At 34.3% G+C, this 19,158-nt stretch overlaps 2 protein-coding genes across 2 annotated transcripts; one reads left to right on the forward strand and one right to left on the reverse strand.

Annotated features, from left to right (window-relative positions):
* The first annotated feature begins 1,246 nt into the window (after nt 1-1,246).
* LOC125423165 (protein AGENET DOMAIN (AGD)-CONTAINING P1) lies at nt 1,247-1,746 on the forward strand. Its single transcript, XM_016031482.4, has one exon. It carries the CDS (start codon nt 1,247-1,249, stop codon nt 1,685-1,687), a length of 441 nt encoding a protein of 146 aa, XP_015886968.2. The 3' UTR covers nt 1,688-1,746.
* Nucleotides 1,747-2,135: 389 nt separating this feature from the next.
* On the reverse strand, nt 2,136-5,984 carry LOC125423561 (MDIS1-interacting receptor like kinase 2-like). The gene is made up of 2 exons (XM_048478152.2): nt 3,137-5,984; nt 2,136-2,707 (listed from the first exon to the last, which is right to left on the reverse strand). Exons 1-2 carry the CDS (start codon nt 5,958-5,960, stop codon nt 2,352-2,354), a joined length of 3,180 nt encoding a protein of 1,059 aa, XP_048334109.2. The 5' UTR covers nt 5,961-5,984; the 3' UTR covers nt 2,136-2,351.
* Nucleotides 5,985-19,158: the final 13,174 nt, after the last annotated feature.

Genomic DNA, 19,158 nt, shown 5'->3' on the forward strand with positions numbered 1-19,158 from the left:
CAATATCTCAAAGGAGTATTGTTTTGTGCTAAAATTTAATATATGCAGCTGCCATTTTGTGAGGACAAGAAACAAAACAATTGTTATGAAAGAATGCTAAATTCGAAAGAGATTTGATGCAGCTTCAAAATATTGTCTAACATGGTGACGAAATCAGGAAGATAGAACTTGAAATGTTTCAAAGAAGATTATTTTGTTCTGGTGAAAGTCTTTGTCGTCTAGTAAAGATATATTCCATTAAATTCTTCATAGAGGAATACCAGTTCTACTTCTTTCTCCAATAAAGAAACTAGTAGCTGAATGACGGGTAACCAAATCCCTTGACTCATTCATGAAAAATGATTCTTGAAATCTTCTTATTGCATTATGATAAAGTAAAAAATCGTTTATGAAATTAAAATAAGAGGAAAATTATAAAATATTCCCCATTATTTTCATTCATGGTCTAATGTTCCTTTTAAAAATATTCCTATTCCTATTTAATTTTTTTTTTAAGAGAACTTATTTTCCCCTTGAGTATTAGTATTATGTCAAATTAGCACAATTCTAAAATTTTTTTATTAGAGTTTGGCAATCTTGAGACTAATTAATGTTCAGGATGATTACTTAGATCTTAAGTTTTATGAAAAAATAAAATAAACTAAAACAATATTTTGTGCTTTTGTCTTTCAACTTTTTTTAATTTTGATCCAAAAGGAGGTATAATTTATGTAAGTAACCGATATAGACATTAGTTAGTCAAATTAGCTAAATTCAAACAAGTAAAGTATAAAAAAGGGGAAATTTGACATTATACAATATTTCAAAATAAAATTTAGAGGCAAATTGAAGTATGCGTAAAAATTATTGGTTACTTTGTAATTTCATCTAAAATAGAATCCCAAAAAATTAACACAAACCGAGATAGAAAATAGAAACGAAAGTTTAAAAGTTTTAGGACTTTTTTCCGAATATAGTTTGGGACTTTTCTCGGTTTATAGATGATGGAGGGCTTTGAGAAGAAAATTAAAAAAACTAAATAAATAAATAAGTAAATAATAAATCCTCCGATGTCCAAATCCAAAAGGGAAAGAGATTTCTTACTGATTTCCAACTTCAAACACAACGGCTATATATTTTCCTATATATATATAAGAAGTAAGAACCTGCTTTTCTATTCTAAACCCAAAATAATAATAATAATTTCCTATTTGTTTCTTGGTCACCAAGTTTCGAGTGTTTTACTCTGTTTCTTCAAGAAACATCAATGGCTTTCGGCATAGGAGAAGAGGTCGAAGTGTGCAGCAGAGAGGATGGCTTTCTGGGATCATACTACGCAGCTACAGTGGTGGCTCATCTCGAAAACATGAACATGTACATTGTGCAGTACAAAGAGCTGTTGAAGAATGATGAATCTGGACCTTTAATTGAGAGGGTGTTGAAGAACGAGGTGAGGCCGGTGCCGCTAGAGATGGTGGCCACTGATTTTTCATACCTTGACAAGGTTGATGCATATGACAATGACGGTTGGTGGGTCGGGAAGATCACTGGGAAGGAAGGGTCCAACTACAATGTCTACTTTGAAACCACAGGGGAAGAGATTGCTTACCCCGTTTCTCGTTTGAGGTTTCATCTTGATTGGTGCTCCGGAAAGTGGGTTTCTACCAAGAAATCTTTAGTATTATCATCTTCTAATTCCACTCGCTGATTCTTGATCTTTCACTTGTTGTTCTACTCCGCTTTTGTTTGGTGTTTACTATTTTTTCAGGTTGGACGGTAAAACCAAGAAAGTTTGGTTTTTATTATGTTTAAGATGTGGTTTATTTTGTTAAAAAATAACTTTTTTGTACTCTTAATTATAGTAAATATTAGATATAGTGATTTGCTATTTTCTTGGCTATGTTTGTTCTTAATTGGTGTTCTGTGGGTGAAAATATATGATCACATATTACCCTATCCATACACAAAAGAAACCCTCTTTTTATACACAAATTACAAATCAGACTTGTAATTTATGGGAGATTTCGTAAAGTTTGGAACTTTACCTTAATTGTGTAAACTGCCAGCTAAGAGATACAATTACTAATAAGTTATAGCTGGATTTATATAAAGGAAAGGGCAAATGAACTACTTGAACATGGTACATAAATTGTTTTATTACAAAAATAAATTGTGCTAACTAGTCAGAGTAATTCCTCCACTAACTGAAAGATTTGTTTAAAACTAAATCATTTTTACATAGGAAAATCAATTGTGAAGACAGAAAATTACTCCTTCCCTTCTAACTATTAAGGCACTGGAGCAACAAGCAATATATAGGTACATCTACCTATGGAGGAAGTGCAGCTATTTAGGATGTAGATGTTGGGAGATCAAAAGAGTTGCTTTAATGTAATCATATGAAGAGGCTCTGATAATGGTGATGGTGAAGTTGACAGCTTCCTAGAAACTTGCTTCATTGTTGGCCGAGACTCGGGAATTGGATTGAGACATGCAAATGCTAGCTTTGCGATGCATACCACTTGGTCTGCTATTTTTATTCTTGGAGGTGAGAGACGTTCATCCAGTACATCCATAAGCATAATTTGATCATCATCAACTGGTGATGGTGACATTAAAAGAGATGAGAGAATGTCTCCTGGATGTTTTCCCATGATCAATTCCAATGTTACAACTCCATAGCTGTACACATCGCTCCTTTGACTTACTTCCATTGTGTAAGCAAGCTCTTCAAAGAAAATAGAACCAACTTTGAGTTAATATTTTTTGTTATGAGACATGTTACACATGCAAAATTCCTAGAAAGCATAGTATTTCTTTGGTTGACGTATTTTAGGCTTTAAAGGTTCATTTACAGAAAATAAAAATAAAATGAATGAAATGTGCTATTAACGAAAACAGAGACTTCTTCCTCTGAAAATGAAGTGTATCATAAAAGGCTGACCATTCCTAACTAGCAGAGAAGTGGCAGAATAAATTCTTAGTCATTTTTTTTCTTGGGTGTCTATTTTTCTTTTTTTTTCTAAGGGAAAAAGTTATAGTTTAAAATATTTAAACAAATTAACAAAACATAAGCTTTCTTAGCTACTAAATAAAAATTATCACAAAAGATTCATTGGTTTAATACAAATGAAAGATACTTTCAGTGAAAGCTTACCGGGTGCTGAGTATCCAAATGTTCCTGCAAATGAAGTCCAATTCGATTCCTCAGGATCAAATATTCTAGCTGAACCGAAGTCGGAAATGTGTGCTTCATATTCATCATCCAACAGAATGTTTTTACTTGATATGTCTCTATGGACTATAGCTGGGCAACATTCATGGTGCATATAGGATATGGCATTTGCTAAACCTTTGACAATATTCACTCTCTTCGTCCACTCCAACTCCATCGCCTTTTCATTATCGCTCAATATCTTGGCTAAACATCCCTGTTCCATGAACTCATATACCAAAAATGAGTATCTTGTATGAGAACAAAATCCAAAAAGCTTGATGATATTCCGATGGCGCACTTTTGGCAAAATACTTGTCTCACTTTTGAAAGCTTCTTGATTGGGTGTTCCACCATTCTTATGGAACTTTTTCACTGCAACAATTTGACCTGTTGATAGCACTGTTTTAAAAACACTTCCATTCCCTCCAACTCCAATGCAATATTTGGAATCAAAATTCTCAGTGGCTTCAACTATTTCTTCATGAACTCTTTTCCCATCATGGTTCCATTCAGCAAAGAAAGCTTCAGTAACTGTTTCTCTTGGTTCTTCCTTGTTCCTGATTCTTTTTTGGCAAATAAAAAGTATCCCAACAATGATAAATGATAAAAATAGAGTGCCGGAGATGGATACTATGATTAGAATTACAACTTGATTTCTATTTTTATCTTTTGGTACGGGGCAAGGTTTCAAGCCAATGTTGTTGCCGCACAACTCTTTATTATCTTGCAATGCTTGAATTGAAGCTTCAGTGAAAGCTTTGACATGGGGGAGAGAACCCTCTAACTGATTGTAGGATATATCAATAGATGTCAAGCTTATCAATTCTTTAAACGTGGATGGTATTGAGCCTGACAGGATGTTGTGTGAGATGTTAAATGTTTCTAGCTTATCCAAATGACCAAGCTCTAAGGGCAACTCTCCTGAAAGCAAATTTTGACTTAGATCAAGATTTTCGAGGGACTGCAGATTCCCAATTTGGAAGGGAATGCTCCCACTGAATTTATTATTCTTCAAGCTCAAATGGAGTAGTTTTAAGCATTGTTCCAACTGCATGGGAATTGGTCCACTCAATTTGTTGGCTGCAAAGTCAAGCGTTTCAAGGTTCAATATCATTCCAATTTCTGCAGGAACATTGCTAGAAAGGTAATTATTTTTGAGCTTGAGAATGTATAACAATTTCAATTCTCCCAATTCTCTAGGAATTTTACCTTCAAGAAGGTTAAAAGAGAGGTCAAGTTTCTGCAATTGAGTAGCGTTTCCAAGTTCAGGAGGTATTCTACTAGAAACTTTATTATTAGAGATGTTCAACATTGTGAGTTTTGGACATTGTCCCCAGCTTCTAGTAAGTTCTCCAAAAAAATTATTGTCACTCAAGTCCATATAAACCAGGTTTGGGTATACTCCGAATTCTTCAGATATATTTCCTCTTAGTTGATTTCCTACAACTGAAAGGTGGACTAATGAACTGCAGTTTCTTATGCTTTTTGGAATGGAACCTCTAAAGTTGTTACAACTTGCTCCAAACCATCTAAGCTTCCCACCTAAACAAATACTATCTGGTAGATAGCCGGACAAGAAATTTTTGGTTAATTGTAATCTTTCCAGATTTGTAAGGTTGCTCATTTCTAGAGGGATGGATCCTGTAATTTTGTTATTGAACATACTGAAGTTCGCAAGCGATTCAAGGCTTCCAATGGTTGTAGGAATTGAACCAGTAATATGGTTTCTAGACAATAAAAGCTGAACGAGTGATTTAAGCTTTCCAATTTCAGGAGGGATGGATCCTATTATCTTATTTCCATCAAGAAAAAAAGTTGTTAAGCTGCTCAGGTTTCCAATGGAAACGGGAATTGAACCAATCAAATGGTTATCACATAAAGAAAGGAGAGTGAGTGATTTAAGCTGTCCAATCTCACTGGGGATTGATCCGTTTATTTTGTTTTCACAAAGGCTCAATTCGGTTAAGCTGCTCAAGTTTCCAATGGAAATAGGAATTGAACCACTTAGATAATTATCATACAGATAAAGCAGAGTGAGTGATTTAAGTTGTCCAATCTCAAAAGGGATGGATCCAGTTATTTTGTTTCTACTAAGTTCCAAAGTGGTTAAGTTGCTCAAGTTTCCAATGGACACAGGAATTGAACCTGAGAGATTGTTACTATCAGCAAGAAACTCTTGAAGAGACATCAACATCCCTATTTGAGGTGGTATAGAGCCATTTAAATAATTGTTAGACAAAGCAAGGAAATTTATTCTTGTCAAAAGGCATATTTGGGAAGGAATGTTTCCAGACAGATGATTGAACCCCAGATCAAGAAATTTGAGTGTGGAAAGGTTGCCAATGTGCAAGGGGATACTTCCATAAAGGGAGTTGTTGTATAGGACAAAGGTGAGTAAGTTTGGAAAGGATGAGAAATTGAAGTATTGAAGCGTACCTTTCAGATTATAGCTTGCAAGGTTAATCTCTATGACACTTCCAAAGTCATTACAAGTAATCCCAACCCAGTTGCATGGGGCATAATAGTGATGATGAGAAGTTGAATTAGTAAAAGGTGATGATAACGAGGAGGTGGAATTGAGACTCCAAGAGCTGAGAAGAGAATGAGTAGTTGGATTCATATCAAGGCTGTCCTTCCATTTCACAAGGGCGTCTGCTTCCTCACTTGTAGCACAAGTACAAGATGAACAAAGAAACATTAGAATGATTATAGACAACAAAAACTGAAGTGGCCGTAGAAGTAGGTTTATTATCCAGGGTGCCATGGACTTGATAATTTTGATCTTTGATTAGATATAAAGCAAGGCTTAAATGCCTTGGCTTTGTTTCCAATATATATAGAGAATAAGCATTTTATTATTTATTTATTTTAATAAGAAAAGTCTTTCTTCGTCTACTTTGCTTCCAAGGCTTGGCGTATCAAAATTCTTTACCTTCCTAGACCATTCATTTCAACGCATTTTATATTATTGTATATTCGTGTATGTATCTGACGGCGAATCTGGAGAGCTTTTTTCTTTACCGGTCTAGGAAGCCATAATAGTTGCCTTTCGACCATGACTTAGTACTTTTCTTTGTCTTTTAATTTGTCCCCATGGACCAAGACATTAGAGATATATATGAAAAAAATGAATATGATTTGGTCATTTTACATAAAATCAATATTGAGACAGTCCAATCCACTCCTAATTCCTAAAGAGCCCAAATTTGAATCCTATGCTTGCTTAGCTAAGCCTGATGGAATCCAAAATTTGAGGATATTATAAGATGTCCTTTCTAACATCTTGCTTTGCTACCATAAAAAACATAAAAAAAAAAAAAAGTAGGATATTCTTTTTAGTGCTTATATTTTTAAGAATGGTCATATTTAACAAAGTGGCTCCGTGTGCCTGGCTTTTTCATATTACTACAGCTGTGAAGGCAAATTTGTAACGGGAAAAGTTAAACATTTATCAAAATGAGTTTGATTTTACAAACGAACTGAAACAGAAACCCATTTAATTAGTACTGGCCTTTTCTTTTTCTTTTTCAAACTAAATAAGAAGCCTAATTATCACTTGACGCAAGCCAATTTATAAAATGTAAAAGGTAAAAAACAAGTACTAATTAAACCGATATCCTCATTTATTTGATTTTTGTTGAAAATAAACATCAGACAATAAAAGAAGTAGTACAACAAATTAGTAAAACCAGACATCGAGAGGATGAAGCAAGATCAACAAAAGATGAAACAATTTTTTCTTATTATTACATGTCAATTAATACTTGAAACAGAGATAATTAATTTGTTTAGCTTTTTAAATCTGCCATTTTATAGAATACTCTAGAAAGAATTCCGATACCCACTTTCATTTTTTAGCAAGGTGGGCCTCTTCCTTTCCTCAAATTTATAGTCAAGGGTGCTGAAACAGCTTCGTCATCTTTCTTTCTCCATAAAATCAATAATATATATTTGTCTGGTTTTACATAGTTCCTGCGTAGAACCTTCTCTGGATCATAGCTGATAGCTTTTTTTATTAAGACTGCATGAATGCCAGTCAGTTTGATTAATATTTTTACCAACTACCAAGACATTAGACACGCAACAATAGCAAAAGCCTAGAGTAGTTGGTTTGCTTGACTTGAGTTTAGGAGTATTTTCTATGATACCGCGTTATTGCTTCACTTAGTCATACCATGTGCGGATGGTTGAATTGATAAATGAATGCTCGATAAATAAATAATATTTCTAAATAAATAACAATATTTGGTATCAACTTGTACAGGTGTTGAATGAATAATCTTGCTAAATGCATAAAATAATAAAGTTTTTAAAAGTCCTTTAGGTCCCATGGAATATATAAATTAGTGATTATTTAAATTTGTAAAAAATAATAATAATATATATAAACATTTATAAAAGTAATATTTCTTAACAACTTTTATTATTTTTTTTTCTTTTTCAATTTAACTTTTTTCTGAAATATGCATTTGGATCATAACCAAAATTATTAGACTCATTTAAACATGACCAAAACCCTTGTTTGATCTGCAGTGTGGCTATCTTTTGAAGAAAAAGAAAATTAAATGAAAAAAAAAAGAGCAAACCATTTGTTTGATCCACGAAGACATAGTAAATGTAATGTTTCACGTTTTAATGCGAATGATTTTTCATTAATGGTTTTGTATTAAAGGGATTAAATGGGTTTTAATGGTGACTTTCAAAATTTCTAACGTTTGGGTCTTTTGAAGCTACATGGATTTGAAGAATTTTGCATAAAAAACAATGGGAAAAATCCACTCTTTTTGAGTTCTCCTTTAAATACAGAGAAAATTTGAGTTTTGGTGTTGTGAGAATTGTGTGTCGTAAAGCTTAGGTGTCAGGACTCATCCAGAATTGCTTCCAGGAGCCCTAGATAAGTCTTAATCCCAGAGGAAACCCTATCGGACTGTTATATGGAAAATCCGACAGTATCTCTCCTAAGGGTTGAACATGCCCTAAAAATTACCTACACGAAAACACATTCTATAACAAAACATAAATATAGACGTACATATACTAGAAATAATTCAATAAATGAGGAATATTTTTAATTATTCACGTCTACCCACATCACCCATTTAGTGTCGTACTACATTTCAATACTGTTTTACAAACGTCCCGATGCATAATGTAGATAGGAAAGTAATAAAACAACAAGAATAATAGTAATATTCATCACGATAATAGAACAACGTGCCCGAATGCTAACATACTCGACTGAATGCTAACATACTTGCCCGAAGGTTATTACACTAGTTCAAAGGCTAACATACTTGCCAGAAGGCTTTTACACTTGCCCGAAGACTAACATACTTGTCCGAAGGCTTCCACATTTGCCTGAAGACTAACATACTTGCTCGAAGGCTTTCATATCTGCTTAAGGGCTTCCATACTTGCTCGAGGGCTACCGTATAATAATAATAATAATAATAACAACAATAATAATGATAATAAATGTTAATAACATTAACAATAAAAATAATCATAACAAATAATAATAATAAATACAATAATAATTAGCAATAGTGATAATTATAATTATAAGAAAAATAACGATAATTAATAATAATAATAATAATAAAAATAATAACATTAATAAATAATAATAATAATAACAATAATTAATAATAACTACGATAATAATTAATGATAATATCAATGGTAAATAATAGTATAATAAAAATAGTAGCAAAGATGATAATAATAATAATAATAATAATAATAATAGTAATAATGAAAATAACAACATTAATGACAATAATAATAATCACAAAATACCAATACTAAAAATAATAACAACAATAATAATAATAAATAAATAATTAATAATAATAATAATAGCAATATTAATAACAATAAAAATAATATTAATAATAATAACAACAACAAAGGCAAACAAATGTAAAATTAGAAAATCAAGTCGAAATAGAAAAGGTAATATAAAGTGAAATCAAATTTTAAAATTAATAAATATACTACGAAATATGCACTCATACTGGAGGTGTACGATATCATATAACATGTTACGTGATCTATGATATCAACTATCATCGGTACCTTGCTACTAATACAACCCGGAGTGGTTGCCTATAATGGCGGTCCAACCCTCTGAACTCGTAGGCAATATAGGTATAAGGATAAGCTATCCATGAACCAAATCTGATCGTTGCACCCTTATGGTGTGGTACATATGAGCATAACATAGTATATCCGTATATATATATATATATATATATATATACACTCATACACATATTAAAAAAAAAATATTTGATACATCATACTATATACCAGTAGTGCTGGATAGTGCCCGGCAATCCGAGTACTACCTGATGAGGAGATTAAAAAGAGAAACATGTAAATGGTTACCTTGGCATCCTAACAGCGCCGATGCTTATAACAATCATCTTGGCTGTAGAGGGGGGCGGCTGATGTTCACTGTATAATACTTGCAAACCCTCGAGTCCATGGCATCTCACAAGACGAGCATATATACTTGCGTGCTTACAACAGATACCATATAGAACACTAATATTGTGTGGTGTATCTAAAATCATAACTTGACGCACCACATTATATACCAGTGGTGCTAGATGGTACCCAGCGTTTCAACTACGATTGATAGGGAGGTTAAAGAGAGAAACTTGCAAATTGTCACTTGACGTCCCAACGGCACCGATGCTTATAACAAGCATCCTGGTCATGGAGGGCGGCGGCTTATGCTCACTGTATAATACTTATCAACTCCCAGGTCCATGGTATCCCACATGATGACCATACAAACTTGTGCGCTCGACAACATATACAGTACAAAATACCAATATTGTATGGTGCATCTAAAAAATAAAAAATAAAAATTATAATATTGTAAATACTGAAATTTTTGATAAAATATAGTGAGTTTATACACTTTTACAAAATTTATAAAATTTCATAATTCCCTTTTAAACAACTATATAAATCCAACAATTTCATGAAAATAATTTCTTTCACATAAATTTCAATTTCGCAATTATCCAAACGCACAATATATTTTATACACTAAAATTTGTTATTCTTCTTCAATCATTAAATTTATTTATACAAAAATTATATTAACTTATATAAAATTCACATAAACACATTTTATCGTACAAAATAAATATAACAATAAATTCAGTCATATATATATATATATGTACAAAATTAATTTTGCCAAACCATATAATAAGTATTATATAAAAATATGTTTAAATCACATAAATAGCATAACAAAATTAACAAACAATTTTCATAATTTTTAAAACATACACAGTGTATTTCTAAATACATATATATACAAAGGCTTCGACAAATATATATACATGTATATAGTCATACATTACAGTGCGCGCGCACACACATACACACACACACACATATATATATATATTTATATATGCAAGGTATATGTACTTCAAACATACACATACATATGTGTACATAAACATATATATATATATATATATAAATACAATTCAATTCAATTCTTCAATTTTTTTACATTTAATATGATAATTTACTCAAAAATGGTAACTTTTCAAATATGTCACCATACTTCACAAATAAGATAGCAATAGAAAGTTAAAGAGACGAGGAACAAGTTACTAACCTCTATTGGATCAATTTAACCCGCGGTGGTTGGAAAATAGTCAGAAAGTTTTGACCAAAGTTTAACTCGTCATATCTCCCAAATAGCAGGGAATTAAGCTGAACGAACCTCAAAATTGAGTTCAAGAAGTCCAAAAATGGTGGGAAGGGGGTGGCAGTATCACCGGATAAAGGGCCCTTGCCACCACCGACAATGGCAGCCTGATCTGGGCGCATCCGAAGATGGTTGGCCGTGATTTTCTAGTTGCTGGCCAGACTCTTCACACCCTTCCTCCTTGTTCAGCATGTGTGATGTATGGGTGGCTGGAAAGTTCAATTTTGACAGGAACCCAAGAGGGAGGAAAAGAGAGAGAGAGAGAGAGAGAGAGAGAGAGAGAGAGATACATGCGAGAGAGAAGGGGAGAAGAGAGAGAAGTTGTCTTAGGAGGGGGAGATAGTGCCACGTGAGGGAGAGGGAAGAGAGAAAAAAAGAAAAGGAAAATGGAAAAAGAAAGAGAGAGAAAGAGAGAGAGAGACAAAGAGAATAAAATATAAATATATATATATATATATATATATATATATATATATTTATTATTAATTTATGGTGACACATAGCACTTTTCCATTGTAACACATGGCCTTCTTCCATCACGACACATGGAAAAAAAAGAAAAGGAAAAAAAGAAAAAGAAAAAGAGAGAGAGAGAGAGAGAGAGAGAGAGAGAGAGAGAGAGAGAGAGAGAGAGAGAGAAAGAGAATAAAATATATATATATATATATTTATTATTAATTTATGGTGACACATAGCACATTTCCATTGTAACACATGGCCTTCTTCCATCATGACACATGGAACCTTCCAAGTGGTGAAACATGGTGCAGATTACGGACTCTCTAAATTATTTTACTATCCAATTAAAATCAATCTTGGAAAATATAGACACAATTTTACAGACCTGTAACTTTTCAACCGTAGGTTTAAATTAAGCGTGACGCCAATCTACGGACTTGTATTGACGACCCTTTATATAACACATGGGTCAATGCCAAAATCTATGTAAATAAAAAATAAACTCTAGACTCGTTGATTAGTTCGGATCGCATCTTGTTTTGATCATAACTTTCTATTCTTAGCTCCAATTTTGGCATACTACTAGTCTACGAACTCGTGTCAATGAATACTTTGCCATGGTATCTTGTTCAACATGAAATTCCTCTCATAGTAAAAAAGTCAACCATGAAACCCCCTTGATGAACCTTGGTCAACCTTGATCAAACTTGTTCAAAAATTTAAGTCTGGGGCATTTTCTCAGGTCGGGGTGTTACATTAGGTACTAAAAGTTCATAGAGAAAGATTTTCATGGTGCCATGTCTAAAACCTAATCATCCATTGTATCCTTGAAGACGAACGTTACGAAGCCATCTAAATCGGTAGGGTGAAATTCCTCTTAATGACACCGTGGTATCACACAGGCCTTGGATCAATATGGATCGCTCACTCAATTTCATATAGGTTCTGAATTTTTTTTTTTAAAAGTTTTTCCTAATTTATTTTTCTTACAATCTTAAGGTGAATTTTTAATCATTTATTTATATCTAGTCTTTCTTTTTCTTTGTCATATATATGTGGATATATATTTGTTTGTTTTTGAAAGAAGAAATTTTTTTTTTCATACTCGTGCCTTATAAATTGTTTTGGCATAATTTATTTTTCATTGTTTTATCAAAAATTTTACACTTACACTTTATTACCCGTGTTTTTATAAATGTTTTTGATTCGGTAATTTTTGATCGCCGGAATGTACAAAAACGGTGGAAAAAATCCAACCGGATCAACTAACCCGTTTACCAGAGAAACGGGTTAAAAGTGACTCGACTGGAGGTTGAAGACGGGTCAGCAACACATCAGATTGTGGACATGTGGACTGTAGCCTGCATTTTGCTGGGTTTGGCTCATGTTAAAGCTTGGCCCATGTGTTAGTAAGGTGGTGTTTCAGCCCAAAAGTAAGGTTCAACACCAAACTTGGCCCCTGAACTATTTGGCCCAAAAGACTTGGGAAGCCACGTGTCGCACAGTGTCTGAGCCACCTATCTCGCAGTGGCAGGGCCACATGTCTCGCAACGACAGGGCCACGCATTGAGTAGTGGCATAAGCCATGTGTCACATAATGATAGAGCCATTTGCCCATCAGTGGCAAGGGACACGTGTCGCGCAGTGGTAGGAACACGTGTGATACCAGATGGTGACGTTAGATGACATATCAACGCAACACGTCAGCATTTATGACACGTCAACACATTAATGGGCACATCAGTAATTATGACACGGCAACCCGACCCATTAGCAGACACGTCAGGATGAGTGCGACATTAGCATATTGCCACATCAGCATGACATCGATGGATGAAATCATCAAAATGTGATCGATGATGTCAATGATGATGTCAGCTATGGTGTGTATGAAGTAATTTTGTGAGTGTGCATAGCAATTTTTTGTTGTGGTATATACATAAATTTTATGGATGTATATATAAATTTTGTGAGTGTATACAACATTTTATGTGTGTATAAAGAGAAAAAAAATTATATATATATATATATATATTTGCCATTTATTTACTCAAATGGTTTTTTTGGATCAAAGCTCACTACATCAAACATAGTGCAGATTAATTAAATCTATGCACTTTTAGTCGTCTAGAAGATTTACAATATATAGAACACAGAAGGATAAAGAATTCAATGTTTTGGTGCTAAGTAATGATTGATTGTATTTATACACCCATTTTTCTTGTTAAATACCAATGATTTTTTATTTAACATTTTAATAACTAGAAGTAATAGATACATTTATCTTAAATTATTTGGAGTAGTTTTTATTGGAAGAGGAGAAATATATTAATGCTCTAGTCATTGAATAAAGATTAAACCCATATCCAATTGGATAAGACAAAAAATTTCTTAATTGAATTGAGGATATAATTCTTACATATTCTCAACTAAACATTTTGGTTATAAGATTGCAATTTGAGTTGGATAATGTACATCTTGAAATGGCTTTGCTATTATGCCTGATAATAAACTAGGAACAGCATAAAATGGTCAATTTTAGAAGGTCAATTATGAAGCGAATGATGAGGGAGAGACTAGTAAGGTTAATTATCTATATCTAATTCATAGCAAAGCGTGTTTCGATAGTAAATGGAGTATTAGGAGGGCTAAGTGGAGTATAAAGCATTTTTTCCCCTTATAATTTAATTGGTTTTTCCATAGTGATAGTAGTCTTCCCACCAATCCACTTTGTGTTGCAATGAATTTCCTTCATTTTTCCAAAGGTCTTTCCGTCCAATCCCTTACTTCTAGCATAGACTGCTATGGGCCCCATGCCAATATGCATTTGGGTCCATATTAAGAGAATAGCATAATAATGAAATAGAGGAAAAACTTATTTTAAACATTAACTAATAACCAAAAATATATACACAGAGTTGTTACAAGAGATATAGTTAGCTATAAGTGTACAAGCTTATCTAACACTATAACAGATAGAGATAAGCACAAGATATGAAAGAGTTAATCCTTATTATACCCCCTCAAGATTATAAGGAAATGGTGAACATTAATCTTGGATCGAAGAGAAAGAAAAGGTTGCTTAGATAGAGGCTTGGTAAGCACATTAGCTAGCTGATCACCACTAGCAACATGCACAACACGCAAAGAACAATTTTGGACCTCTCACTCACAAAATGAAAATCTGCAGCAACATGCTTCATTTTGGAAAGGAAAACAGGATTAGAGCAGAGGTAAGTAGCACCAAGATTATCACAATACACAATCGATGGGTCCAGGGATAAAACACGAAGCTTATTGAGGAGAGATCGAAGCCAAGACAATTCAGTAATGGCATTGGCAATAGCTCTATATTTAGCCTCAATAGAAGATTGGGACATAGATTTTTTCTTTTTAGAGGACTAAGAGATTGGATTGCCTCCAAGAAAAACAATGTAGGCAGTGGTGGAGCAACAACCATCTCTATCCCCTACCCAATCTGCATCAGAGAAGGCATGTAAAGTAAGAGGCGATGATCATTGAAGAAACAAGCCAAGGTCACTCTACCCCAATAGATAACGCAAGAGGCACTTGAGAGCACTCCAATGGATGTAAGTGGGAGAATGAATATATTGAGCAAGTTTGTTGGCTGAGTATACAATATCTGATCAGGTGATTGACTAATATTGCAAGCTGCCCACTATTTGCTGAAAACTTGTAGAGTTGGCCAGCGGAGTACCATTATGTGCAGAAAGCACCTCACCAGAAGCAAGAGGAGTAGCTATTGGTGTGGCATTAGTCATATTAGTATGTTGAAGAAGATCAAGAATATATTATTGTTAGGAAAGTAGAAGACCAGACTTGGAAGGAAGAACCTCAACTCCCAGGAAATAGTAAGGTTACCTAAGTCTTTGAGAGAAAAATGACCTGCAAGAGCAGATATGAAAGACTGCAAAAAACCAGTATCATTCCCCGTTAAGACAATGTCATCCACATATACAAGCAAATAGAGAATGAACTTATCAAGCCGAAAAAAGAAGAAGGAGCTGTCGGAAACAGAGTTACAGAAACCAAATTGAAGAAGAAAACCTTTAAGAGCATTATAACATTCCCTTGGGGCCTGCTTTAAACCGTAAATGGCTTTCTTTAGTTACAGACATGTGTGGGATGATTGGAGTCGATAAAACCAGCAGGCTCTTGCATAAAAACCTTGTCATCCAAGCTACCATTTATGAAAGGATTGTTAATACCAAGTTGTCTAATTGGCCAATCATGAGCCAAGGCAATGCTCAAGACAACTCTAATGGTAGCAAGTTTGATTATGGGACTGAAAGTCTCAATATAATAGACACCAGGTCATTGAGTAAACCTTTTGGCAACTAAACGAGCTTTCAGCTGTTCCACAGACCCATTAGGATTATGTTTGATCCCAAAAACCCATTTACTTTCCACGACATTGTGCTAAGACTGGAGAGCAACAAGCTGCCATGTATCATTCTTGTTGGATTTTTGGACCAAAAAACATAGTAAAACGAAAGAGAAAGAAGCTTAAACTGGTGTGGTCTCAACACCCTCATTCATTATGGACATAGTATATATAACCACAAGTTTTCAGAAATAGTAAACCACCTAATTTTCACCTACTACTGCAGTAATTATATTACCAAAAGACAAGCCATACTTTGGCTACCTAATACAACAGTGTTTTTATCAAAAACTGAAAGTACAGTAACTAATCATTACCAAGCCACTTATGACAGCAACAAAAGTGACATTACATTAACACTCTTCCTTGGCATTTTTGCTGGAAACACTAAGATCATTTCTTAATGTTTCAAACCTGTTTCTTGGCAAAGCTTTTGTCAAAATATCAGTAAGCTGGACCTCAAAACTACAATGAACCAGCTTCACTTCACCATTTCTTTCAGCTTCTCTCACAGCATGGAATATGCTTTGTTCTTCTATGTTGAACTAGATTTTCAGCAATGAAAATTGCAGACTTGTTATCACAGTATATTGTGGTAGCTTCTTCTTGCCTTTCATTTAAATCAACAAGCAACTTCCTTAGCCATAAAGCTTGATTTGAAGCAGCTGCAGCAGCAATATATTCAGCTTCAGCTATGGATTGAGCAACTGAACGCTGTTTTTGTAAGCTCCATGAAAAAGGACCTGAACCAAGAGAAAATAAGTACCCTGAAGTACTTTTTGAATCTTCCATGCTTCCAGCCCAATCACTATCAACATAGCCCATCAACTTGCCTTCTTCTTGCTTCAAAAATAAAATACCATAGTCTATGGTGCCTTTAATGTACCTTAGCACTCTTTTAGCTGTAGAATAATACATATGTGATGGAGCATGCATAAATCTGGAAAGCAGACTCACAGAAAATATAATGTCAGGTCTAGAAGCACATAAATACAGCAAACTTCCAATAAGGCTTCTATAGGTTGAAACTTCAATCTTGGCAGCACCATCTTCAAGTTCAAATTTTTGATTGTAAAGCATTGGAGTGTCAACTGGATTATACTTCTCCATGTCAAACTTTTTGAGTAGTTCCACAGCATACTTCTTTTGGGTTAAGAAAATGCCATGACTAAATTGATATATCTCCATGCCAAGAAAGTAGTTCATCACTCCTAAATCTGACATTTCAAACACTTTTTGCATTTCAGATTTAAACTCCAACACACTTTGTGAATTTTCTCATGTAACAAACAAGTCATCAACATATAGAGAAACAATCAATTTTTCATCATTTGAACCTGACTTCACGTACAAAGTAGGCTCATTCTCACTTCTTTTAAATCCTTTTCCAACAAGGTGTGAGTCAATTATGTTATACCAAGTTCTGGGAGCTTGTTTCAAGCCATAAAGAGCCTTATGCAATTTATTTTAACATATACTTCTTCCTGCAGGTAAATTGTTTCATGTCTCGCAACTGGTGCAAACGTATCTCCATAATCAATACCAGGTTGCTGCACATAACCTTTAACTACCAATCTTGCTTTATGCTTATTTATTGTACCATCAGCATTGACCTTGGTCCTAAAGAGCCATTTCACTCCAATGGCCTTTTTGCCTTGGGGTTTGTTCACCAATTCCCAAGTTTTGTTTTTGCTTATCATATTAATTTCCATCTTCATGGCCTCTCTCCATGTCTCGAACTTATTTGCATCATTGAAAGTAATTGGATCACACAATGCTAGGTTGCATCTTTCATATTCATCAGTCAAGGGTCTTGTACCTAGAACATCGGACAGAGGTTTTATAGCTCGGACATCGGACAGGGATCTTGTATCTCGGACATCGGACAGAGGTCTTGTATTTCGGACATCGGATAGAGGTCATATAGCTTGGACATCGGATAAGAGTCTTGTATCTCGGACATCGGATAGGGATCTTGTATCTCGGACATCGGACAGGGGTCTTGTATTTTAGACATCGGACAGGGGTCTTATAGCTTGGACATTGGATAGGAATCTTGTATCTCGAACATCGGACATGGGTCTTGTAGCTCAGACATCGGACAGGGATCTTGTATCTTGGATATCAGATAGGTGTCTTCTATCTCGGACACTTCTCTCGGATGCATCAGTGAAGGGTCTTGTGCCTTGGATGCTTATCTCGGATGCATCAGTCAGAGGTCTTGTATCTCGGATGCTTATCTCGGATGCATTAGTCAGAAGTCTTGTACCTCAGATGCTTTTCTCATATACATCAGTCAAGGATCTTGTACCTCAGATTCCAACAGCATCTTCATCATTTGAATCATTCTCATCCTGAATCTCGTCATGTTCTTGGATAAAATTATTTTCTGAGGCTTGAACTTCACTCTTTTCCCAATTCCGAATAGCAGCTTCATCAACTTTAATATTCCTACTAACAATTAGCTTGTTAGTTTTCAAATGATATACTCTGTACCCTTTTGTGTTGCTGCTGTAACCAATGAAAATTCCCATATTAGCTTTTTGATCCAAATTGTCTCTCTTAATTTCAGGAACATGCGTATAACAAATGCTCCCAAATATCTTCAAATGCTCCACAGTAGGCTTGACCCCATACCACACCTCATATGGAGTTTTAAACTCCAATGCTTTAGTTGGTAATCTATTTAGCAAATACACTGAGGTATTTACTGCTTCAGCCTAAAACTTCTTTGGTAATTGCTTCTCAACCAACAAGCATCTACACATCTCCATAATAGTCCTGTTCTTCCTCTCATTAACCCCATTTTGCTGAGGAGTATAGGGAGAGGTTAGCTGATGTTGAATTCCAGCTTCTTTGCATTGCAACTTAAACTTTTGAGCTGTATATTCAGTCCCATTATCAGATCATATCACCTTGATGCTACATTTTGCTTGATTTTCTACCATGGCTTTAAAGCTGGTGAAAATCTCAGCAACTTTAATTTTTGTTTCAGAAAATACACCCAACACATTATGGAGAAATCGTCTATGAAAGTGAGAAAATATCTACTACTGTTGATAGAATTCTCACTCATAGGTCCACATACATCACTATGAATTAACTGAAGCTTTTCAGAGGCTCTCCAAGCGCCTTTCAAAGGGAATGGCAGCCTTTGTTGCTTACCAAGCTGACACACTTCACACACTTCTAGGTTTTTGCTAACAGCAGGCAAATTCTCCACCAATTTCTTTTCATGCATTAGATTCAGAGAGTCATAGTTAAAATGACCAAGTCTTTTATGCCACAACTTAGATTCATCACTAGTTTTGGCATAAAAAACATTATTTCCCTTTTTGTTCCACTCTACCACAA

Source organism: Ziziphus jujuba, chromosome 3 (genome assembly GCF_031755915.1).
Source record: "Ziziphus jujuba cultivar Dongzao chromosome 3, ASM3175591v1".
Classification (NCBI taxonomy): domain Eukaryota; kingdom Viridiplantae; phylum Streptophyta; class Magnoliopsida; order Rosales; family Rhamnaceae; genus Ziziphus; species Ziziphus jujuba.

What these genes read in the sequence shown, in the direction of transcription:
- LOC125423165 (XM_016031482.4), top strand. Translation starts at nt 1,247, where the DNA reads ATGGCTTTCGGCATAGGAGAAGAGGTCGAAGTGTGCAGCAGAGAGGAT.
- LOC125423561 (XM_048478152.2), bottom strand. Translation starts at nt 5,960, where the DNA reads ATGGCACCCTGGATAATAAACCTACTTCTACGGCCACTTCAGTTTTTG. An exon ending in ATTTGGATACTCAGCACCCG is followed by an intron (nt 2,708 to 3,136) that starts GTAAGCTTTCAC and finishes TTTTCTTTGAAG; the next exon opens with AGCTTGCTTACACAATGGAA.